Consider the following 25,792-nt stretch of genomic DNA (forward strand, 5'->3'; position numbering starts at 1 on the left):
ATCTAATTATTTTAATGGCAATATGTACAATCATTTGGATATAAAAACTCAAGGACAAGTATGAAATTCTAGGCCTTGGGTCTTCTCAAATTTGTGCCACACTGGCAAAATATCTTATCCTTTATAGAATATAATCTAACCCTATCCAGCTACACAGGATATTGAGAAATAAAATACATTCACAGGATTCCCGTTACTAAAGCTAGAGTGAATTGCGTTGTTGATAATATCACCAGGTTAACTAAGGATTATTAGTAATAAGGAAAGAGTACTTTAAAAATTCTGTCACCACTGCAAACAGATTTATCAGATGCTGCTTCAACAAGATAGAATAATCTTAATATGACAAATTTCTAATATAATGCCAATACATTATTATTAATACCATCTATGCATAGTGACTACATTTTAATGTCTTTTCTTTGGGGCTTTTTTTTTTTTTTGAGTTGGAGTCTCGCTTTGTTGCCTAAGCTAGAGTGCAGTGGTGTGATCTCAGCTCACTGCAACCTCCACCTCCCGGGGCCAAGCAATTCTCCTGTATCAGCCTCCTGAGTGGCTGGAATTACAGACTCGCACCATCACGATTAGCTAATTTTTGTATTTTTTTGTAGAGTTGGACTTTCACCATGTTGGCTAGGCTGGTCTCAAACTCTTGACCTCAAGTAATCTGTCCACCTTGGCCTCCCAAAGTGCTGGGATTAGAGGTGTGAGCCACTGCGCTCTGCCCTTTTTTTTTTTTAAGACAGTCTTGCTCTGTCACCCAGGCTGGAGTGCAGTGGTGTGATCTCACCTCACTGCAACCTCTGCCTGCCAGGTTCAAGCGATTCTCCTGCCTCAGACCCCCAAGTAGCTTTGATTACAGGTGTGTGCCACCACACTTCACTAATTTTCATATTTTTAGTAGACATGGGGTTTCACCGTGTTGGTCAGGCTGGTCTCAACCTCCTGACCTCAAGTGATCCACCCGCCTCAGCCTCCCAGTGTTGGGATTACAGGTGTGAGCCCTTGCTCCCAGCCTTATATCCTTCCTTCATATGCAGTATTAATCTTTTTTTTTCTCATTACTATTGTATCATAAGCATTTTCTACATTAAATATTCTTCATGAACGTAGCATTTTATGACTCGATAATGTTCCATGCAAGGGTTATGGCATGGGTTATTTAACCAAATGTTTAAATTGAAACATTTTTATCTCACAGTACTTATGCTGTTGTAATATTAATCTTGTTGGATAAAATCAACAACCCCAGCCCACCACCAAAGGTTTGGGTTACTTTATGAAACTATACATTTTAATATGTGATTACTGCTCAAAGGGTGTAACCATTTTAAGGCATTCAATACATTTACAAATTATTCTCTTATACGAGTACTAACTGGGTTCCATTCTGCTTAGCTTTAGAGATCAGACAAGATATAAATTATTCTATTAAAAAGTGTATGCCAATTTAAAATAATCTGCAGTGTATATTGACAGAAAATACCCATTTTGCTACACTTTTGTTACTATGCATATTATTAGTTTTTATTATTATATTTTAAGTTCTGAAATACATATGCCTAATGTGCGGGTCTGTTGCATAGGTATACATGTACCATGGTGGTTTGCTGCACCCATCAACCTGACATCTAGGTTTTTTTTTTTTTTTTTTTTCGAGACAGAGTCTCACTCTGTCACCTGGGCTGGAATGCAGTGGTGCAGTCTCAGCTCACTGCAAAATCCACCTCCTGGGTTCAAGTGATTCTCCTGCCTCAGCCTCCCAAGTAGCTGGAATTACAGGTGCCCACCACTATGCCCAGCTAATTTTTTGTATTTTTAGTAGAGATGGTGGGGGTGGCGGTGGTTACACCATGTTGTCTAGACAGGTCTCGAACTCCTGACCTAGTGATTCACCTACCTCGGCCTCCCAAAGTGCTAGGATAACAGTCATGAGCCACTGCACTTGGCAATGTCATCTAGGTTTTAAGGCCCACATGCTTTAGGTATTTCTTCTAATGCTCTCCTTCCCCTTGCTCTCACCTCCTGACAGGCCCTGATGTGTGATGTTCCCCTCCCTGTGTCCATGTGTTCTCATTGTTCAACTCTCACTTGTGAATGAGAACACGCAGTATTGGTTTCCTGTTCTTGGGTCAGTTTGCTGAGAATGATGGTTTCCAGCTTTATCCATGTCCCTGTAAAGGACAGGAATTAATTCTTTTTATGGCTGCATAGTATTCCATGGTGTACATCTGTGACATTTTCTTTATTCAGTCTATCGTTGATGGGCATTTGGGTTGGTTCCAAGTCTTTGCTATTGTGAATAGTGCTGCAATAAACATAGTATGCATGCGTCTTTATCGTAGAGTGACTTATAATCCTTTGGGAGGTTGCAGTACGACAGTAATGGGATTGCTATGTCAAATGGTATTTCTGGTTCAGATTCTTGAGGAATTGCCACAGTGTCTTATACAATGGTTGAACTAATATACACTCCCACTAACAGTGTAAAAGCATTTCTATTTCTCCATATCCTCTCCAGCATTTGTTTTTTTCTGACTTGTTAATGATCACCATTCTAACTGGCACGAGATGGTATCCCATTGTGGTTTTGATTTGCATTTCTCTAATGAGCAGTGATGATTAACTTTTTTTCATATGTTTCTTGGCTGCATAAATGTCTTCTTTTGAAAAGTGTCCATATCCTTCACCCACTTTCTGATGAGGTTGTTTGTTTTTTCTTTGTAGATTTGTTTAAGTTCCTGTAGATTCTGGATATTAGACCTTTGTCAGATAGATAGATTGCAAACATTTTCTCCCATTCTATAGGTTGCCTATTCTCTCTGATGATAGTTTCCTTTGCTGTGCAGAAGCTATTTAGTTTAATTAGATCCCATTTGTCAATGTTGGCTTTTGTTTTAGTTTGCTTTTGGTGTTTTAGTTATCAAGTCCTTGCCCATGCCTATGTCCTGAATGGTATTGCCTAGGTTTTCTTCTAGGGTTTCTATGATTTTAGGTCTTATGTTTAAATCTTTAATCCATCTTGAGTTAATTTTTGTATAAAGTATAAGGAAGGGGTCCAGTTTCAGTCTTCTGCATATGACTAGCTGGTTTCCCCAGCACCATTTATTAAATATAGAATCCTTTTTCCATTGCTTGTTTTTGTCAAATTTGTTGAAGATCACATGGTTGTAGATGTGTGTTGTTATTTCTGAGGGCTCTGTTCTGTTCCATTGGTCTATATGTCTGTTTTTGTACCAGTACCATGCTGTTTTGGTTACTGTAGCCTTGTAGTATAGTTTGAAGTCAGGTAGCATGATGCCTTCAGCTTTGTTCTTTTTGCTTAGGATTGTCTTGGCTCTGCAGGCTCTTTTTTGGTTCCATATGAAATTTAAAGTAGTTTTCTTTAGTTCTGTGAAGAACGTCCATAGTAGCTTGATGGAAATTGCATTGAATCTATAAATTACTTTGGGCAGTATGACCATTTTCATGATATTGATTCATCCTATCCCATGATATTGATTCTTCCTAACACACAATATTGATTCTTTCTATCCATGAGCATGGATTTTTTCATTTGTTTGTTTCCTCTCTTATTTTCTTGAGCAGTGGTTGGTAGTTCTCTTTGAAGTGGCCCTTCATATCCCTTGTAAGATGTATTCCTAGGTATTTTATTTTCTTTGTAGTAATTGTGAATGGGAGTTTACTCATGATTTGGCTGTCTATTCTTGGTGTATAGGAATGCTTTTGATTTTTACACATAGAATATCTTGAGACTTCGCTGAAGTTGCTTAACAGCTTAAGGAGTTTTTGGGCTGAGACGACGGGGTTTTCTAAATATACAATCATGTCATCTGCAAACAGAGACAATTCGACTTCCTCTCTTCCTATTTGAATACCTTTATCTCTTTTTCTTACCTGATCACCCTGGCCAGAACTTCCAATACTGTGTTGAATAGGAGGAGTGAGAGAGGGCATTCTTTTCTTGTGCCGGTTTTCAAAGGGAATTCTTCCAGCTTTTGCCCATTCCATATGATATTGGCTATGGATTTGTCATAAACTGCTCTTATTATTTTGAGATATGTTTCATGAATACCTAGTTTATTGAGTGTTTTTAGCATGAAGCGGTGTTGAATTTTATCAAAGGCCTTTTCTGCATCTATTTTGATAATCAAGTGGTTTTTGTCATTGGGTCTGTTTATGTGATAGATTACATTTATTGATTTGCATATGTTGAACCAGTCTTGCATCCCAGGGATGAAACTGACTTGATCATGGTGGATAAGCTTTTTGATGTACTGCTGAATTGATTTTCCAGTATTTTATTGAGGATTTTTCATCCATGTTCATCAGTGATATTGGCTTGAAATGTTCTTTTTGTGTTGTGTCTCTGCCAGGTTTTGGTATCAGGATGATGCTGGCCTCATAAAATGAGTTAGGGAAGAGTCCCTCTTTTTCTATTGTTTAGAATAGTTTCAGAAGGAATGGTACCACCTCTTCTTTGTACCTCTGGTAAAATTCAGCTGTGAATCCATCAGGTCCTGGGCTTTTCTTGGCCGGTAGGTGATTGATTACTGCCTCATTTTCAGAACTCATTATCGGTCTATTCAGGGATTTGACTGCTTCCTGGTTTAGTCTTGGGAGGGTGTATGTGTCCATGACTTTATCTATTTCTCTTGATTTTCTAGTTTATTTGCATAGAGGCATTCATAGTATTCTCTGATGGTAGTTTGTATTTCTGTGGGATCAATAGTGATATCCCCTTTATCATTTTTTATTATGTCTATTTGATTCTTCTCTCTTTTTTTCTTTATTAGTCTGGGTAGTGGTCTATCTATTTTTTTAATTGTTCCAAAAAACCAGCCTCTGGACTCATTGATTTTTTGAAGGGTTTTTCCTGTCTGTATCTCCTTCAGTTCTGCTCTGATCTTAGTTATTTCTTGTCTTCTGCTAGCTTTTAAATTAGTTTGTTCTTTCTTCTCTAGTTCTTTTAATTGTGATACTAGGGTGTCAATTTTAGATCTTTCCCATTTTCTGATGTGAGAATTTAGTGTGATAAATTTCCCTCTTAACACTACTTTAGCTGTGTCCCAGAGATTCTGGTATGTGTTTGCATTGGTTTCAAAGAACTTATTTATTTTTGCTTTAATTTTGTTATGTATTTAGGAGTCATTCAGGAGCAGGATGTTCAGGTTCCATGTAGTTATATGGTTTTCACTGAGTTTTTTTTTTTTTAATTTTTTATTGGATTTTAGGTTTTGGGGTACATGAGCAGAGCATGCAAGACAGTTGCGTAGGAACACACATGGCAGTGTGCTTTTCTTTCCTTCTCCCCTTCACCCACATTTGGCATTTCTCCCCAGGCTATCCCTCCCCACCTCCCCCTCCCACTGGCTCTCCCCTTTTCCCCCCAATAGACCCCAGTGTTTAGTACTCCCCTCTCTGTGTCCATGTGTTCTCATTTTTCATCACCCGCCTATGAGTGAGAATATGCGGTGTTTCATTTTCTGTTCTTGTGTCAGATTGCTGAGGATGACGTTCTCCAGATTCATCCATGTCCCTACAAACGACACAAACTCATCATTCCTGATTGCTGCATAATATTCCATGGTGTATATGTGCCACATTTTTCCAATCCAGTCTATTATCAATGGGCATTTTGGTTGATTCCAGGTCTTTGCTATTGTAAACAGTGCTGCAATGAACATTCGTGTACATGTGTCCTTATAGTAGAATGATTTATAGTCTTTTGGATATATACCCAGTAATGGGATTGCTGGGTCAAATGGAATTTCTATTTCTAAGGCCTTGAGGAATCGCCACACCGTCTTCCACAATGGTTGAACTAATTTACACTCCCACCAACAGTGTAAAAGTGTTCCTTTTTCTCCACATCCTCTCCAGCATCTGTGGTCTCCAGATTTTTTAATGATCGCCATTCTAACTGGCGTGAGATGGTATCTCAATGTGGTTTTGATTTGCATCTCTCTGATGACCAGTGATGATGAGCATTTTTTCATATGATTGTTGGCCTCATATATGTCTTCTTTCATAAAGTGTCTGTTCATATCCTTTGCCCACTTTTGAATGGGCTTGTTTGTTTTTTTCCTGTAAATCTGTTTGAGTTCTTTGTAAATTCTGGATATCAGCCCTTTGTCAGATGGGTAAACTGCAAAAATTTTTTCCCATTCTATTGGTTGTCGATCCACTCTAGTGACTGTTTCTTTTGCCGTGCAGAAGCTGTGGAGTTTGATTAGGTCCCATTTGTCTATTTTGGCTTTTGTTGCCAATGCTTTTGGTGTTTTGTTCATGAAGTCCTTGCCTACTCCTATGTCCTGGATAGTTTTGCCTAGATTTCCTTCTAGGGTTTTTATGGTGCCAGGTCTTATGTTTAAGTCTTTAATCCATCTGGAGTTAATTTTAGTGTAAGGTGTCAGGAAGGGGTCCAGTTTCTGCTTTCTGCACATGGCTAGCCAGTTTTCCCAACACCATTTGTTAAACATGGAATCCTTTCCCCCTTGCTTGTTTTTGTCAGGTTTATCAAAGATTGTATAGTTGTAGATATGTTGTGTTGCCTCCGGTGCCTCTGTTTTGTTCCATTGGTCTATATCTCTGTTTTGGTACCAGTACCATGCTGTTTTGATTACTGTAGCCTTGTAGTATAGTTTGAAATCCGGTAGTGTGATGCCCCCCGCTGTGTTCTTTTTGCTTAGAATTGACTTGGCTATGCGGGCTCTCTTTTGGTTCCATATGAAGTTCATGGTGGTTTTTTCCAGTTCTGTGAAGAAAGTCAATGGTAGCTTCATGGGGATAGCATTGATTCTGTAAATTACTTTGGGCAGTATAGCCATTTTCACGATATTAATTCTTCCTAACCATGAACATGGAATGTTTCTCCATCTGTTTGTGTCCTCTCTGAATTCGTTGAGCAGTGGTTTGTAGTTCTCCTTGAAGAGGTCTCTTACGTTCCTTGTGAGTTGTACTCCAAGGTATTTTATTCTTTTTGTAGCAATTGTGAATGGCAGTTCGTTCTTGATTTGGCTTTCTTTAAGTCTGTTATTGGTGTAGATGAATGCTTGTGATTTTTGCACATTGATTTTATATCCTGAGACTTTGCTGAAGTTGCTTATCAGTTTCAGGAGTTTTTGGGCTGAGGTGATGGGGTCTTCTAGGTATACTATCATGTCGTCTGCAAATAGAGACAATTTGGCTTCCTCCTTTCCTATTTGAATACCCTTTATTTCTTTTTCTTGCCTGATTGCTATGGCTAGAACTTCCAGAACTATATTGAATAGGAGTGGTGAAAGAGGGCATCCTTGTCTAGTGCCAGATTTCAAAGGGAATGCTTCCAGTTTTTGCCCATTAAGTATGATATTGGCTGTTGGTTTGTCATAAATAGCTTTTATTACTTTGAGATACGTTCCATCGATACCGAGTTTATTGAGGGTTTTTAGCATAAAGGGCTGTTGAATTTTGTCAAATGCCTTCTCTGCGTCAATTGAGATAATCATGTGGTTTTTGTTTTTGGTTCTGTTTATGTGGTGAATTACGTTGATAGACTTGCGTATGTTGAACCAGCCTTGCATCCCCGGGATGAATCCTACTTGATCATGGTGAATAAGTTTTTTGATTTGCTGTTGCATTCGGCTTGCCAATATTTTATTGAAGATTTTTGCATCTATGTTCATCATGGATATTGGCCTGAAGTTTTCTTTTCTTGTTGGGTCTCTGCCGGGTTTTGGTATCAGAATGATGTTGGTCTCATAAAATGATTTGGGAAGGATTCCCTCTTTTTGGATTGTTTGAAATAGTTTTAGAAGGAATGGTACCAGCTCCTCTTTGTGTGTCTGGTAGAATTCAGCTGTGAACCCGTCTGGACCTGGGCTTTTTTTGTGTGGTAGGCTCATAATTGCTGCCTCGACTTCTGACCTTGTTATTGGTCTATTCATAGTTTCAGCTTCCTCCTGGTTTAGGCTTGGGAGGATGCAGGAGTCCAGGAATTTATCCATTTCTTCCATGTTTACTAGTTTATGTGCATAGAGTTGTTTGTAATATTCTCTGATGATGGTTTGAATTTCTGTGGAATATGTGGTGATTTCCCCTTTATCATTTTTTATTGCATCTATTTGGTTGTTCTCTCTTTTATTTTTAATCAATCTGGCTAGTGGTCTGTCTATTTTGTTGATCTTTTCAAAAAACCAGCTCTTGGATTTATTGATTTTTTGAAGGTTTTTCGTGTCTCAATCTCCTTCAGTTCAGCTCTGATCTTAGTTATTTCTTGTCTTCTGCTGGGTTTTGAGTTTTTTTGATCTTGCTGCTCTAGCTCTTTCAATTTTGACGATAGGGTGTCAATTTTGGATCTCTCCATTCTCCTCATATGGGCACGTATTGCTATATACTTTCCTCTAGAGACTGCTTTAAATGTGTCCCAGAGATTCTAGTATGTTGTGTCTTCGTTCTCACTGGTTTCGAAGAACTTCTTTATTTCTGACTTCATTTCATTGTTTACCCAGTCAACATTCAAGAGCCAGTTGTTCAGTTTCCATGAAGCTGTGCGGTTCTGGGTTGGTTTCTGTATTCTGAGTTCTAACTTGATTGCACTATGGTCTGAGAGGCTGTTTGTTATGATTTCAGTTGTTTTGCATTTTTGAGCAGTGCTTTACTTCCAATTATGTGGTCAGTTTTTGGGTAGGTGTGATGTGGTGGTGAGAAGAATGTATATTCTGTGGATTTGGGGTGGAGAGTTCTGTAAATGTCTATCAGGTTTGCTTGCTCCAGGTCTGAGTTCAAGCCCTGGATATCCTTGTTAATTTTCTGTCTGGTTGATCTGTCTAATATTGACAGTGTAGTGTTAAGGTCTCCCACTATAATTGTGTGGGAGTCTAAGTCTCTTTGTAAGTCATTAAGAACTTGCCTTATGTATCTGGGTGCTCCTGTATTGGGTCCATATATGTTTAGCATCGTTAGCTCTTCTTGTTTTATTGATCCTTTTACCATTATGTAATGGCCTTCTTTGTCTCTTTTGATCTTTGTTGCTTTAAAGTCTATTTTATCAGAGATGAGAATTGCAACTCCTGCTTTTTTTTGCTCTCCATTTGCTTGGTAAACCTTCCTCCATCCCTTTATTTTGAGCCTTTGTGTATCCTTGCATGTGAGATGGGTTTCCTGGATACAGCACACTGATGGGTTTTGGCTTTTTATCCAATTTGCCAGTCTGTGTCTTTTGATTGCTGCATTTAGTCCATTTACATTTAGGGTTAATATTGTTATGTGTGAATTTGATACTGCCATTTTGATGCTAGCTGGCTGTTTTGCCTGTTAGTTGTTGTAGATTCTTCATTATGTTGAAGCTCTTTAGCATTCAGTGTGATTTTGGAATGGCTGGTACTGGTTGTTCCTTTCTATGTTTAGTGCCTCTTTTAGGAGCTCTTGTAAAGCAGGCCTGGTGGTGACAAAATCTCTGAGTACTTGCTTGTTCGCAAAAGATTTTATTTTTCCTTCACTTCTGAAGCTCAGTTTGGCTGGATATGAAATTCTGGGTTGAAAGTTCTTTTCTCTAAGAATGTTGAATATTGGCCCCCACTCTCTTCTGGCTTGTAGTGTTTCTGCCGAGAGATCTGCTGTGAGTCTGATGGGCTTCCCTTTGTGGGTAACTCGACCTTTCTCTCTGGCTGCCCTTAGTATTTTCTCCTTTATTTCAACCTTGTTGAATCTGACGATTATGTGCCTTGGGGTTGCTCTTCTTGCGGAATATCTTTGTGGTGTTCTGTGTATTTCCTGCAATTGAGTGTTGGCCTGTCTTGCTAGGTGGGGGAAATTTTCCTGGATGATGTCCTGAAGAGTATTTTCCAGCTTGGATTCATTCTCTTCGTCCCCTTCTGGGACACCTATCAAACGTAGGTTAGGTCTTTTCACATAGTCCCACATTTCTTGGAGACTTTGTTCATTCCTTTTTGCGCTTTTTTCTCTAATCTTGTTTTCTCGTTTAATTTCATTGAGTTGGTCTTCGACTTCAGATATTCTTTCTTCTGCTTGGTCAATTCGGCTATTGAAACTTGTGCATGCTTCCCGAAGTTCTCGTATTGTGTTTTTCAGCTCCTTTAATTCATTCATATTCCTCTCTAAGTTATCCATTCTTGTTATCATTTCCTCATATCTTTTTTTAAGTTCCTTAGTTTCTTGAATTGATTTAATACATGTTCTTTTAGCTCACAAAAGTTTCTCATTATCCACCTTCTGAAGTCTAATTCCGTCATTTCGTCACAGTCATTCTCCGTCCAGCTTTGTTCCCTTGCTGGTGATTCACTGAGTTTCTTAATCCTGATTTCTTATTTGATTGTACTGTGCTCTTAGAGACTGTTGTGATTTCTGTCTTTTGCATTTGCTGAGGAGTGTTTTACTTTCAATTATATTATGGATTTTAGAATATGTTCTATGTAATGCTGAGAAAGATGTATATTCTGTTGATTTGGGCTGGAGAGTTCTACAGATGTTTATTACATCCACTTGGTCCACAGCTGTGTTCAAGTCCTGAGTATCCTTGTTAATTTTCTGTCTCATTGATCTGTCTAATATTGACACTGGGGTGTTAAAGTCTCCCACTATTATTGTGTGGGAGTCTGAGTCTCTTTGTAGGTCTCCAAGAACTTGCTTTATGAATCTGTGTATTGGGTGTATATATATTTAGGATATTTCAGATAATTAGCTCTTCTTGTTGCATTGATCCCTTTACACTATGTAATCCCCTACTTTGTCTTTTTTTAAATCTTTGTTGGTTTAAAGTCTGTTTTATCAGAGACTAGGATTGCCACCCCTACTTTATTTTTGGCTTTCCACTTGCTTGGTAAACATTCTTCCATCCCTTTATTTAGAGCCTGTGTGTGTCATTACAGATGAGATGGGTCTCCTGAATACAGCACACCAATGGGTCTTGACTCTTTATCCAGTTTGCCAGTTTGTTTCTTTTAATTGGGGCACATAGCCCATTTACATTTAAGGTTAATATTATTATGTGTGAATTTGATCCTGTCATCATGATGCTAGATGATTATTATGCACATGAGTTGATGTAGTTTCTTCATGGTGTTGTTGGTCTCTATACTTTGGTATGTTTTTGCAGTGACTTGTACTGGTTTTTCCTTTCCATATTTAGTGCTTCCTTCAGGAGCTCTTGTAAGGCAGGCCTGGTAGTGACAAAATCCCTCAGCATTTGCTTGTTTGTAAAATATTTTATTTCTCCTTCACTTAGGAAGCTTAGTTTGGCTGGATGTGAAATTTTAGGTTGAAAATTCTTTTCTTTAGGAATGTTAAATATTGGCCCCCAGTCTCTTCTGGCTTGTAGGGTTTTTGCAGAGAGATTCACTGTTAGTCTGATGGGCTTCCCTTTCTGGGTAACCCAATTTTTCTCTCTGGCTGCCCTTAACTTGTTTTTCCTTCATTTCAACCTTGGGGAATCTGAGAATTATGTGTCTTGAGGTTGTTCTTCTCAAGGAGTATCTTAGCGGCTGCCTCTGTGTTTCAAGAATTTGAATGGTTGGTCTGTTTTGCTAGGTTGGAGAAGTTCGCCTGGATAGTATCTTGAAGTGTGTTTTCCAACTTGGTTCCATTCTCCCTGTTACTTTCAGGTACACCAATCAATCATAGGTTTGCTCTTTTCATGCAGTCCTATACTTCTTGGAGCTTTCTTTGTTTCTTTTCATTCATTTTTCTCTAATCTTTTCTTCATGCTTTTTCATTAACTTGATCTTCGATCTGTGATTTCCTTTCTTCTTCTTGATCAATTTGGCTATAGATATTTGTGTATGCATCACAAAGTTCTTGTGCTGTGTTTTCAGCTCCATCAGGTCATTTATGTTATTCTCTAAACTAGTCTACTTAGCAGTTCCTGCAACCTTTTATCAAGGTTTTTAGCTTCCTTGCATTGGAACATGCTCCTTTAGCTCAGAGGAGTTTGTTATTACCCACCTTCTGAAGCCTACTTCTGTCAGTTTGTCAGACTCATTCTCCATCCAGTTTTTTGCCCTTGCTGGAGAGGAGTTGCGATCCTTTGGAGGAGAAGAGGCATTCTGGTTTTTGGAATTTTCAGCATTTTTGCATCATTCTTTTCTCATCTTCTTGGATTTATCTACCTTTAATCTCTGATGGTTTTCAATGGAGTTTTTCTGTGGGTGCCCTTTTTGTTGATGTTGATGCTGTTACTTTCTGTTTATTAGTTTTCTTTCTAACACTCAGGTCCCTCTTCTGCAGGTCTGCTGGAATTTGCTGGAGGTCCACTCCAGGCCTGTTTGCCTGGGTATCATCAGTGGAGGCTGCAGAACAGCAATGATTGCTGCCTGCTCCTTCCTCTGGAAGCCTGTCCCAGAGAGGCACCTGCCTGATGCCAGCTGGACCTCTCCTGTGTGAGGTGTCTGTCAACCCCTGCTGGCAGGTGTCTCCCAGTCAGGAGGCACACGGGTCAGGAACCCACTTGAGAAGGCAATCTGCCCCTTTGCAGAGCTCAAGTGTTGTGCTGGGAGATCCATTGTTCTCGTCATAGCCAGCAGGCAGGAACATTTAAGTCTGATAAAGCTGCACCCATAGCCACAGGTGTTCTGTCCCAAGTAGATGGGAGTTTTATCTATAAGCCCCTGACTGGGGCTGCTGCCATTCTTTCAGAGATGACTTGCCAAGTGAGTAGGAATCTAGAGATACAGTCTGGCCACAGCTGCTTTGTCACACTCTGGTGAGTTCCCCACAGTCCAAACATCCCAGAGGCTTCCTCAATACTGTGAGGGGAGAACTGCCTACTCAAGCCTCAGTAATGGTGGACACCCCACCCTCCACCAACCTCAAGAGTCCCAGGTTGACTTCAGACTCTGGGTTGGCAGCGAGATGGATCTTACCTTTCTGGTCTCCATGCAGGTGGGACCTGCTGAGCAGGACCACTTGCTCCCTGGCTTCGGCCCCATTTCTCGGGAATGAATGCTTCTGTCTTGCTGGTGTTCCAGGTGCCACTGGGGTACAAAAAAAAAATAACTCCTGCAGCTAGCTCAGTGTCTGCCCAAACAGCCACCCAGTTTTGTGCTTGAAACCCAGGGCCCTGGTGGCATAGGCACCCAAGGGAATTTCCTGGTCTATAGGTTGTGAAGACTGTGGGAAAAGCATAGTATCTGGGCCAGAGTGCACCATTCCTCACAGCACAGTCCCTCACAGCTTCCCTTGGCTTGGGGAGGGAGTTCCCCAACTACTGTACTTCCAGGTGAGGCAATGCCCCACCCTGCTTCTGCTCACCCTCCATGGGCTGTACCCACTGTCTAACCAGTTCCAGTGAGATGAACCAGGTACCTTAGTAGGAAATGCAGAAATCACCCACCTTCTGTGTTGGTCTCGCTGGGAGCTGCAGACCAGAGCTGTTCCTCTTTGGCCCTTTTGCCAGATGAGGTACCTAAAATTGTCAAATTCACAGAAACAGAAAATAAAATAGAGGTCACCAGAGTCTGGGGATAGGAGGCAGGGAGAAGTTATTATTTAATGGGTACAGAGTTGCTGTTTCAGATAATGAAGTTGTAGAAATGAAAAGTAGTTGGTATGGACTACATGTTTGTGTTCATCAAAATTTATACATTGAAACTCTCATATTACCATTTTTAAAGACTAATTTGAAAGGCATGAAATGTTCTTCTTATTTTCATGACTTTGATTAGTAGGTATTAAAAAAATTGTTCATGTTTGTTAAGCAGTAGTATTTCCTCTTTGGGGAAGTATCTGTGGTGTCTCTTTACTCATCTGTTGGCTTGTTTTTCTTAAAGGTTTATATTAATGAAATACACTTATACATGGTTCTATTATGTTATAGTTACTTCATATATGTTTTCCTGTTTATTGCTTTCCTCTTAAGTTTGAGTAAGCTTTTTTCTCTTATTAAATTAATTTTATTAATTTTTTATTTGTATAGATTTAGGTAGATGTATTACATGGATATGTTGTATGTAGTGAAGACTGGGCTTTGATGTATACTCATCACTCAAATAGTGTACATTGTACCCAACAGGTTGTATTTCATCCTTCACCTGCCCCTCATGCTCCCAACTTTTAGGAGTCACCAGTGTCTATTATTTCACTCTGTAGATCTGTGTGTATCCATCAGTTAGCTCTCACTTATAAGTGAGAACATGTAGTTTTTTACTTTCTGTTTCTGATGAAGAAAATGACCTGAATTTCTAATGAGTGTTGTTAATTATCTATGGTATATACTTTCTCTAGAATATTACCTGTTGAAGTGATGATAAAATTATTCATTTTATCATTCAACAAACCTTTTAGTGCATAAGATCATTCATCGACTGAAAATGGTGATGTAATTTATTAATTTCATCATTCAACAAATATTTGAGTGCATGCTATGTGGCAGACACTGTTCCACAGCAGATAAACACTGGGAAATAATACAAAGGCCCAGCATAAATTCCAGTTCTATATTTATTTACATTTTCACAAGATATTCTACATGAAAAATGCAGATTTAAAAAGAACAAATATAGATTGTATTTGTATAAAATTTGTATAATAAAAAAGATTAAAATTATGTATCCATGGATTTTCCCTAGTGAGAAATATGGATGGATGTTCATGAAAATGTTAATAGTGGTTTTTCTTGGATTCCAGAATTTGGGAATGATATTTACATTCAACTTAACCATTTCTCTCATTTATTTTAAAGTATTTTTATATTATGAAATAAAATTAAAAATAAAAACAGGAAACTCTGTCACATTAGTGATATTGACTTGGTGAAACCTCAGGTGCAGCACCCACTATGAAATATTATGTGATATGATGTTACAACTCCTTAACCATAAGTTTATGTTAACATAGCATTATGTTTTTTGGGGAATAATTTAATTTAATATAATTACAGGATAGAATCAAACAGTATGCAGATACTTCAGTGGCTGATATCAAAACTGCTTTACTCAGTGATTCCTTCCTAGGCCTCCTAGCATATGGCCAACAGGTAAGCAGGGAAGATGGTGCAGACCTCATTTCTCCTATAGAGCATTGGATAGTGGAATGCAGTAACTCAGTCATTGTACAGTACTAGAAATGTGCTTGTTTGAAAATAAGCCTAGAATTATAATAGTAGGAGAGATTGAAGGGCTTTTCTTTGAGCCTTCAGAGAGCATTAAAATTTCAGCCAATCCCAGATAGTATAATCAAGAAAAATAACTTCTTGAGATACATAAAGACTTAAATTGCAGACATTGAAATGATCATCTTATTTGAAAAGAAAATAAGACAGATACAGTATAATAGAACAAGATAGAATATATATAGAATGTTATATTCTTGGGTTAAAAGATGACAGAAGAATGTCAAATGCTTAATTTCAAATTTTAAATTCTTTGAAGTAGTCATAAAATTAGCCATACATGAGCACCAACCAATACATTGTGGTTTCTGTGTTTACATTTACATTTATAACTAGTACATTACTGTCACTTCCCTGAAATTTCATGTTTAATTTATGTCTGTTTTTGATGACTTGTATTGAAAGCATTTGTATCTTAGGATAATACTAACTCAAGAAACAATCTTTTTGGCATTTAGAAATGTCAAATAAGTTCAGTTACCCAGCTAAGATAACTGCCCAACTATGAAGCTATTATTGAGAGATGAGAAATATCCAGTTTTGTGTAACTGTATACTGAAAGAGATATCTAAAAGCATATGATATCTAATAAATAATACCATTCAGAAATACATTCATCAGCAAATGACTATCACTAAATTTGAGAAACACAGAGTAAAAGGGGAAAATGTCATTAGAGATACTGGCTTCTTTTCTTTTTTTGAGACAGGGTCTTGCTCTGTCATCCAGGCTGGAGTGCAGTGGTGCGAGAACTCTTTGTAGGTTAAAGGGTGCAAGGGCTCTTTGCAGCCTCAACTTCCTAGACTCAAGCAATCCTCCCACCTCAGCCTCCCAAAGGGAGGGTAGGGACTACAGGTGCACATCAGCATGCCTGGCTAATTTTTTGTATTTTTTGTAGAGATGAGGTTTCACCATGTTGCCTAGGCTGGTCTCAAACTCCTGGGCTCGTGTAATCATCCCACCTAAGGCTCCCAAAGTGCTCCCAAGGTGTGAGCTAACAGGCTTCTCATTTTTGTTTTATCACAAGTCAGTATTACCATGAAGCCTGGAAATAATCACATAATTTCCTTTGAGCCTCTTACCTTATGTGTTAAAAAGAGAGAGAAAGGGATGATGATGGTGGTGGTGATGATGATGATGAAGTCTTGTCATATTCAAGATTTTTGTAGGAAACTAAAAAGCTTTTGGAAACCAAAGATATTTGATAAATACAAATGCAGCTTATTATGATTTCCATTTAAAGTATACATGTTGGGGACAACAAAGATGGCACGGTAGAAGCAACTCAGGATTGCAGCTCTCAGTGAAGACACAGAGGGCGACTGAAACACCTGGAAGAGAGTCAACCATTCAACTTAAAAAAAAAAAGAGAAAGGGCTCTGACGCAGGGAGCCAGGTGATCAGGCTCAGTGGGTCCCACCCCCACAGGGACAAACAAAACAGCAATTCAAAACGCTTGGGGTTGAGAGTTTCACTGCAGGCACAGCTGAATCCAGGACGGTGCAGCTTGGTGGGGGAGGGGCGTCCGCCATTACTGAGGCATTCCGCCCCTACTGAGGTACACTCCCATTGCTGATGCATCCTGCCGTTGCTGAGGCAACCCGCGACAACAGAGAGACTCTGCCAACAGGGCGGAGCCCACGACAGCAGGGCGAAGCCCACGGCAACAGGGTGGACCCTGCAGTAGCAGGGCAGAGCCTCGGCAGGCAAATAGTGACTAGACTGCCTCCTAGCTGGGCAGGACAGTGCAATGGATACTCATAAAAAAAACCCTAACTCCCTGAGACAGAGCATCTGAGGAAAACAAGGGGTTTTATAAGTTCTGCTGCAGCAGATTTAAACACACCTGCCTAACAGCCCTGAATGATCAATGGAGCTCACAGCTCAGCACTTGAGCTCCTATAAAGTGCAGACTGTCTCCTCAAGCAGCTCCCTGACCCCTGTATATCTAGAGAGTCACCTCAAAAAGGACTGATCAGACTGACATTTGGCAGGCATCATTCAGGGACAAAGATAGCAGAAGAAGAAACTGGTAGCATCCCTCACTGTTCCGCAGCTGCTACAGGGGTACCCCAGACAAGCAGGGCCTGGAGTGGACCTCAGCAGTAGTACAGCAGAGGGGCTACACTGTTAGAAGGAAACTAAGTAACAGAAATACTTCAGCATCAACAATCTGGGCGTCCACTCAGAGACCCAATCAAAAAGACAGCAACTACTCAGACAACGGGTGGATAAATCCACAAAGATGGGAAGAAACCAGCACAGAAAGGAGGAAAACAGCCGAAACCAAAACACCTCACCTCCTACAAAGGACCAAAACTCCTCACCAGCAAGGGAACAAAGCTGGATGGAGAATGAGTGTGACGAAATGACGGAATTAGACTTCAGAAGGTGGATAATGAGAAACTTCTGTGAGCTAAAAGATCATGTTCTAAATCAATGCAAAGAAACTAAGAACCTTGAAAAAAGATTTGAGGAAATGATAACAAGAATGGACAACTTAGAGAGGAATATGAATGAATTGAAGGAGTTGAAAAACAACACGAGAACTTCACGAAGCAAGCACAAGTTTCAACAGCTGAATTGACCAAGCAGAAGAAAGAATATCAGAAGTCGAAGATCAACTCAATGAAATAAAATGAGAAACCAAGATTAGAGAAAAAAGCACAAAAAGGAATGAACAAAGTCTCCATGAAATGTGGGACTATGTGAAGAGTCCTAACCTACGTTTGATAGGTGTACCAGAATGCAACAAACAGAATGAATCTAAGCTGGAAAATACTCTTCAGGATATTATCCAGGAAAATTTCCCCAACCTAGCAAGGCAGGCTAATATTCAAGTCCAGGAAATACAGAGAACAGCACAAAGATATTCTGCAAGAAGAGCAACCCCAAGGCACATAATCGTCAGATTCACCAGGGTTGAAATGAAGGATAAAATACTAAGGGCAGCAAGAGAGAAAGGTTGGGTCACCCACAAAGGGAAGCCCATCAGACTCACAGCAGATATCTTGGCAGAAACTCTACAAGCCAGAAGAGAGTAGGGGCCAATATTCAACATCCTTAGAGAAAAGAACTTTCAACCCAGAATTTCATATCCAGCCAAACTGAGCTTCAGAAGTGAAGGAAAAATAAAATCCTTTGCGAACAAGCAAGTACTCAGAGATTTTGTCACCACCAGTTCTGCTTTACAAGAGCTCCTGAAAGAGGCACTACACATAGAAAGGAACAACCAGTACCAGCCATTCCAAAAACATACCAAATGCTAAAGAGCATCAACAAAATGAAGAATCTGCATCAACTAACGGGCAAAACAGCCAGCTAGCATCAAAATGGCAGTATCAAATTCACACATAATAATATTAACCCTAAATGTAAATGGACTAAATGCACCAATCAAAAGACACAGACTGGCAAATTGGATAAAAAGAAAGACACAGACTGGCAAATTGGATAAAAAGCCAAAACCCATTGGTGTGCTGTATCCAGGAAACCCATCTCACATGCAAGGATACACAAAGGCTCAAAATAAAGGGATGGAGGAAGATTTACCAAGAAAATGGAGAGCAAAAAAAAGCAGGAGTTGCAATTCTTGTCCCAGATAAAATAGACTTTAAAGCAACAAAGATCAAAAGAGACAAAGAAGGTCATTACTTAATGGTGAAAGGATCAATACAACAAGATTATCTAATGATCCTAAATATATATGGACCCAATACAGGAGCACTGAGATATATAAGGCAAGTTCTTAATGACTTACCAAGAGACTTAGACTCCCACACAATAATAGTGGGAGACTTTAACACTCCACTGTCAATATTAGACAGATCAACCAGACAGAAAATCAACAAGGATATCCAGGGCTTGAACTCAGACCTGGAACAAGCAATCCTGATAGACATTTACAGAACTCACCACCCCAAATCCACAGAATATACATTCTTCTCAGCACCACATCACACCTACTCTAAAATTGACCACATAATTGGAAGTAAAGCACTCCTCAGCAAATGCAAAACAACTGAAATCATAACAAACAGTCTCTCAGACCATAGTGCAATCAAGTTAGAACTCAGAATTCAGAAACTAACTTAGAACCGCACAGCTTCATGGAAACTGAACAACTGGCTCTTGAATGTTGACTGGATAAACAATGAAATGAAGGCAGAAATAAAGAAGTTCTTCGAAACCAATGAGAACGAAGACACAACATACCAGAATCTCTGGGACACATTTAAAGCAGTCTCTAGAGGAAAATATATAGCAATAAGTGCCACTCTTCTTTTCAAGAGTGGAGAGATCCAAAATTGACACCCTATCATCAAAACTGAAAGAGCTAGAGGAGCAAGATAAAAAAAACTCAAAACCTAGCAGAAGACAAGAAATAACTAAGATCAGAGCAGAAATGAAGGAGATATAGACATGAAAAACCCTGTAAAAAATCAATAAATGCAAGAGCTGGTTTTTTGAAAAGATCAACAAAATAGACAGACCACTAGCCAGACTGATAAAAAAGAAAAGAGAGAACAACCAAATAGATGCAATAAAAAATGATAAAGGGGAAATTACCACAGATTCCACAGAAATTCAAACCATCATCAGAGAATATTACAAACAACTCTATGCACATAAACTAGTAAACCTGGGAGAAATTGATAAATCCCTGGACACCTGTGTCCTCCCAAGCCTAAACCAGGAGGATGCCCAAACTATGAATAGACCAATAACAAGGTCAGAAGTCGAGGCAGCAATTAAGAGCCTACCACACAAAAAAAGCCCAGGTCCAGATGGGTTCACAGCCAAATTCTACCAGACACACAAAGAGGAGCTGGTCCCATTCCTTCTGAAACTATTCCAAATAATCCAAAAAGAGGGAATCCTTCCCAAATCATTTTATGAGACCAACATCCTCCTGATACCAAAACCCGGCAGAGATTCAACAAGAAAAGAAAACTTCAGGCCAATATCCATGATGAACGTAGATGCAAAAATCTTCAATAAAATATTGGCAAACCGACTGCAACAGCACATCAAAAAACTTATCCATCATGATCAAGTAGGATTCATCCCGGGGATGCAAGGCCGGTTCAACATATGCAAGTCTATAAATGTAATTCACCACATAAACAGAACCAAAAACAAAAACCACATGATTATCTCAATTGACGCAGAGAAGGCCTTTGACAAAATTCAACAGCCCTTTATGCTAAAAACCCTCAATAAACTCAGTACTGGTGTAATGTATCTCAAAGTAATAAAAGCTATTTATGACAAACCAACAGCCAATATCATACTTAATGGGCAAAAACTGGAAGCATTCCCTTTGAAATCTGGCACTAGACAAGAATGCCCTCTCTCACCACTCCTATTCAATATAGTACTGGAAGTTCTAGCCAGAGCAATCAGGCAAGAAAAAGAAATAAAGGGTATTCAAATAGGAAAGGTGGAAGCCAAATTGTCTCTATTTGCAGACGGCATGATAGTATACCTAGAAGACCCCATCGCCTCAGCCCAAAAACTCCTGAAACTGATAAGCAACTTCAGCAAAGTCTCAGGATATAAAATCAGTGTGCAAAAATCACAAGCATTCCTCTACACCAATAACAGACTTAAAGAGAGCCAAATCAAGAACGAACTACCATTCACAATTGCTACAAAAAGAATAAAATACCTAGGAATACAACTCACAAGGAACGTAAGGGACTTCTTCAAGAAAAACTACAAACCACTGCTCAACGAAATAAGAGAGGACACAAACAGATGGAGAAACATTTCATGTTCATGGTTAGGAAGAATCAGTATTGTGAAAATGGCTATACTGCCCAAAGTAATTTACAGAATCAGCGCTATCCCAATCAAGCTACCATTGACTTTCTTCACAGAACTGGAAAAAACCACCATGAACTTCATATGGAACCAAAAGAGAGCCCGCATAGCCAAGTCAATTCTAAGCAAAAAGAACACAGCAGGAGGCATCACACTACCGGACTTCAAACTATACTACAAGGCGACAGTAATCAAAACAGCATGGGACTGGTACCAAAACAGAGATACAGACCAATGGAACAGAACAGAGGCATCAGAAGCAACACAACATATCTACAACCATACAATCTTTGATAAACCTGACAAAAACAAGCAATGGGGAAAGGATTCCCTGTTTAATAAATGGTGTTGGGAAAACTGGCTAGCCATGGGCAGAAAGCAGAAACTGGACCCCTTCCTGACACCTCACACTAAAATTAACTCCAGATGGATTAAAGACTTAAACATAAGACCTGGCACCATAAAAACCCTAGAAGAAAATCTAGGCAAAACCATTCAGGACATAGGGCTAGGCAAGGACTTCATGACCAAAACACCAAAAGCATTGGCAACAAAAGCCAAAATAGACAAATGGGACCTAATCAAATTCCACAGCTTCTGCATGGCAAAAGAAACAGTCACTAGAGTGAATCGGCAACCAACAGAATGGGAAAAAATTTTTGCAGTTTACCCATCTGACAAAGGGCTGATATCCAGAATTTACAAAGAACTCAAACAGATTTACAGGAAAAAAAACAGACAAGCCCATTCAAAAATGGGCAAAGGATAGGAACAGACACTTTAGAAAAGAAGACATACATGAAGCCAACAAACATATGAAAAAATGCTCATCATCACTGGTCATCAGAGAGATGCAAATCAAAACCACATTGAGATACCATCTCACGCCAGTTAGAATGGCGATCATTAAAAAATCTGGAGACAACAGATGCTGGAGAAGATGTGGAGAAATAGGAACACTTTTACACTGTTGGTGGGAGTGTAAATTAGTTTAACCATTGTGGAAGACAGTGTGGCGATTCCTCAAGGCCTTAGAAATAGAAATTCCATTTGACCCAGCAATCCCGTTACTGGGTATATATCCAAAGGACTATAAATCGTTCTACTATAAGGACACATGTACACGAATGTTCATTGCAGCACTGTTTACAATAGCAAAGACCTGGAACCAACCCAAATGCCCATCGATGATAGACTGGACTGGGAAAATGTGGCACATATACACCATAGAATATTATGCAGCAATCAAAAATGATGAGTTCGTGTCCTTTGTAGGGACATGGATGAATCTGGAGAACGTCATTCTCAGCAAACTGACACAAGAACAGAAAATGAAATACCGCATATTCTCACTCATAGGCAGGTGATGAAAAATGCGAACACATGGACACAGGGAAGGGAGAACTACACACTGGGGTCTATTGGGGGGAATAGGGGAGGGACAGCAGAGGGGGAGCTGGGGAGGGATAGATGGGGAGAAATGCCAAATGTGGGTGAAGGGGAGGAAGGCAGCAAAACACACTGCCATGTGTGTACCTATGCAACTGTCTTGCATGTTCTGCACATGTACCCCAAAACCTAAAACGCAATAAAAAAAAAATAAATAAATAAAGTATACATGTTGAATTACTTTAGCAATTTGTAAAGTAATAATACACTGACATTTTGTAAATGTAAATGTTCCTTAGTATCCACTGTGGATTGGTTCCAAGACCACTTGCAGACACCAAAATCTGAAGATACTTAAGTCCCTGATATAAAATGGCATGGTATTTTCATATAACCTATCCACACCCTCCCATATACTTCGAATCATCTCTAGATTACTTATATTATCTAAGTGTTATACTATAGCATAAGTAAATGCTATGTAAATAGTTGTTATACTGTATTTTTTTATTTATATAATTTTTTTGTTGATTTTTAAAAATATTTTTGATCTGCAGTTGGGTTTAATATGCAGATGTATAATGTGTGGGTGTGAAGGGCTAATTGTATATGCATTAGTTTTAGATAGATTTTGAACATTGAAGAATTATGATGAATCCAAATGCAAAATTCCCCTCCCCCTAAAACTTGGATCTTTCTTCAACACTAAATTTACAGTAAAATTGAATATATAAAGATATTTTATAAGCACTAAATTTCCAATCAAATTGACTATATAAAGATGATTGAAGAGATGTCAAGATATCTATACAACTTTTGTTGACATTGATTCACTGAGAAATAGTATATCAACTACCCTCATGTCCCCGCCCCACCTCCTCCCTTTGAACCAGGGAATTTAGTAATTTTGTCAAGGCTATAGAAGAAAATACATTTACCTTATCATAAAATTTATGTGAAAACAGATTAAGGTAGGTTGATGATAATTTGTGGTGCACAGTTAAAAGGTGACATGGGTACATATGTTCAGTAGGTGAGAATTCATAACATTATAAACTTGTGATACTCACTTTCCTTTATGTGTGTTATATGTTAATAAAATTTAAATGAAGAGGCTGATAGAAGACATCTTACCTTCAGTTTATTTCCTAAGCCAAACAATTCAAAATTAACTTTGAAAATTGCTTTTTTTAGCCAACCTGGTGCTACTCAAAGTATATAGAAGCCTTAGAACAGGAGAGAATTCTTCTTAAGATCCAAGAAGAACTAGAAAAAAAGTTAATTGCAGGTAAATTTTGCTTTTTGCTTATAAGGTTACTTTTTTATCTTCTATCACAGACTAATTTTAGAAGACTTTGACAATATTTACTTTACTGTTTATCTTACCTCTTTTATTTTTATGCAGGCTTGCAACCTCTCACAAATTTTAAGCCTAGTGCTTCAACTATGTCTTTGAAAAAGAATATGTCTGCCCACAGCAGCCAGAGTGAGTTCCCAGTGTAGTCTATCTTCAGTTCTTTCTTTCCTATTGTTGGAGTTCTGCCTCTTACCTGGCCATTGAGAATGTACAGGGAGGAAGGGGTACAGACCGACCGCTCCACCCTGTTCTGGCCCCCAACTTAGGAGAATTTCTGTGTGTGTGTGTGTGTGTGTGTGTGTGTGTGTGTGTGTGTGTCCCCTTCCCCTCTCTGTCTCTGTTCCTCTCCTCTGCTGAGGAGGAAAGACTAACATACTAACATATATGCATAAAACTTCATCTCTTTTCCAGAGTGACAGCATCCATGTGAGTGTTTACATCCTGCTGCTGATAGGTTCAAGGTACGTTGTAATCTGAGAGTTGGCTGGTCCCACATATGTCCTCCTAACACCCTCATTCATGTACATGCATCCATGCACACATACACAGAATACTACACATATAACATGCCCCACTAATAAATCAATGAGGTGGAGAGCCTTGCCTCCCTTTTGAATGGCACAGTTTCCTAAGAAGTAAGGCCTCTGGAGAGTGATCATGTATTGCTTTTATTTACTCCTTGTCTGTTCTCTTCTGAAAAGAACGTGTGGAAGAATGGGCTGCAGCTCTGTTTTCCCAAGATTTTCTAAATTGAGAATATTAGAAGGAGCTTACAATTTTTTTTAAAAAAAGAACTAAAAATTGAGCCAGGGTCCTTCTCCCATGTATAATCACTGATGTGATTATACAGTTTTGATTGGATACTAATGTTAGAGTTAACAATGCCTTACAAAGTAGTCTAGTAGTATAATGCAGTATATGTGTAACTCATTGACCTAATACTTGAAGAACCCAGTTAAAAGTCCTGTTTCTTTTGTCTTTTGCCTTGCAGATTATCTTTTTGGTTTCTTAACATCCTTAGTTTTCTGGTTCTTGGGAGGTTTGATGAGTAGGCCTTAATGTTCTTAACCTACTCATTTTTTTCTCTTCTAGTTTACCTAGCCTCTATACTCTTTTGCCTGTTTTTCCACCCCTTAGGCCAACGTCATAGTCCCCCTAACATTTGCTGACACATCTGCTCACTTTTTGATCCTCATGACAATGGTATTAGTTCATTCTCATGCTGCTATGAAGAATTACCCAAGACTGGGTAATTTATAAAGGAAGGACATTTAATTGATTCACAGTTTCACATGGCTGGGGAAGCTTCAGGGAACTTACAATCATGGCAGAAGTGGAAGCAAACATGTCCTTCTTCAAGAGGCAGCAGGAGAGCGAAGTGCCAAGCAAAAGGGGGAAAAGCCCCTTATAAAACCATCAGATCTCATGAGAACTCACTATCATGAGAACCACATGAGGGTAACTACCCCCGTGATTCAATTACCCTGCACTGGGTCCCTCCCATCACGTGGAAATTATGGGAACTGTAATTCAAGATGAGATTTGGGTGGGGACATAGCTAAACTATATTGGTAACTCTATGTAAGTTTTTTGTTGTCTTGCATTTATATTTTCTATAGATGTTTATATTTTCATTCATTTATTTTTCCTTTGTAGGAATTCTTTCAACCAGAGTTTGCTGACATGAGAAGCTCCAGTGATTTGTTTTTTGATGGTCTGTGTCAGAACAAGCCTAACATCTAAATAAAGTTTGATTCTGGATTATCCAGGTGGGAAGCAAATAAAGAAAATTTGATTTGTCTTATTCCCACAGTTTTAAAATTATAACTATTCTATACACATGACATATAAGACTATGAAAAATGTTTAACTTATTTAGGATAAAACAACTACTATCTAGGTTTGAAGAACCAAAATGTTTTGCTTATCAATATCCTTAAGGAAGTATAATACTATGTTCCTCAAGTGATCGTTCAACAAATATTCCAAATATTGAGCATTTACTGTATTTGGTTAACAGATATATTCAGTAGGTGATTAAGGGACAAATATCCTAAATGGTAAATTGACCCAAAACATAAAAGGAAGAGCCTTCCCTACCCTATTTGCAACTC

The 25,792-nt window shown here is 38.9% G+C and overlaps 1 protein-coding gene across 17 annotated transcripts in view; it reads left to right on the top strand.

Moving 5' to 3' along the window:
- RGS22 (regulator of G protein signaling 22) overlaps positions 1-25,468 on the top strand; it is a 150,229-nt gene extending 124,761 nt beyond the window's left edge. For all 17 annotated transcript variants that reach the window (XM_002759356.6, XM_078353462.1, XM_035276616.3 and 14 more), the window contains 5 exons: positions 14,876-14,971; positions 23,516-23,609; positions 23,727-23,807; positions 24,090-24,139; positions 25,335-25,468. In XM_002759356.6, coding sequence (XP_002759402.4) covers positions 14,876-14,971; positions 23,516-23,609; positions 23,727-23,807; positions 24,090-24,094 — 276 coding nt within the window. In that variant the 3' untranslated portion in view covers positions 24,095-24,139; positions 25,335-25,468. The remainder of the gene's footprint in view (positions 1-14,875; positions 14,972-23,515; positions 23,610-23,726; positions 23,808-24,089; positions 24,140-25,334) is intronic.
- The last annotated feature ends 324 nt before the right edge of the window (positions 25,469-25,792 follow it).

The sequence above is a fragment of the Callithrix jacchus genome, chromosome 16 (genome assembly GCF_049354715.1).
Source record: "Callithrix jacchus isolate 240 chromosome 16, calJac240_pri, whole genome shotgun sequence".
In the NCBI taxonomy this organism is placed as follows: domain Eukaryota; kingdom Metazoa; phylum Chordata; class Mammalia; order Primates; family Cebidae; genus Callithrix; species Callithrix jacchus.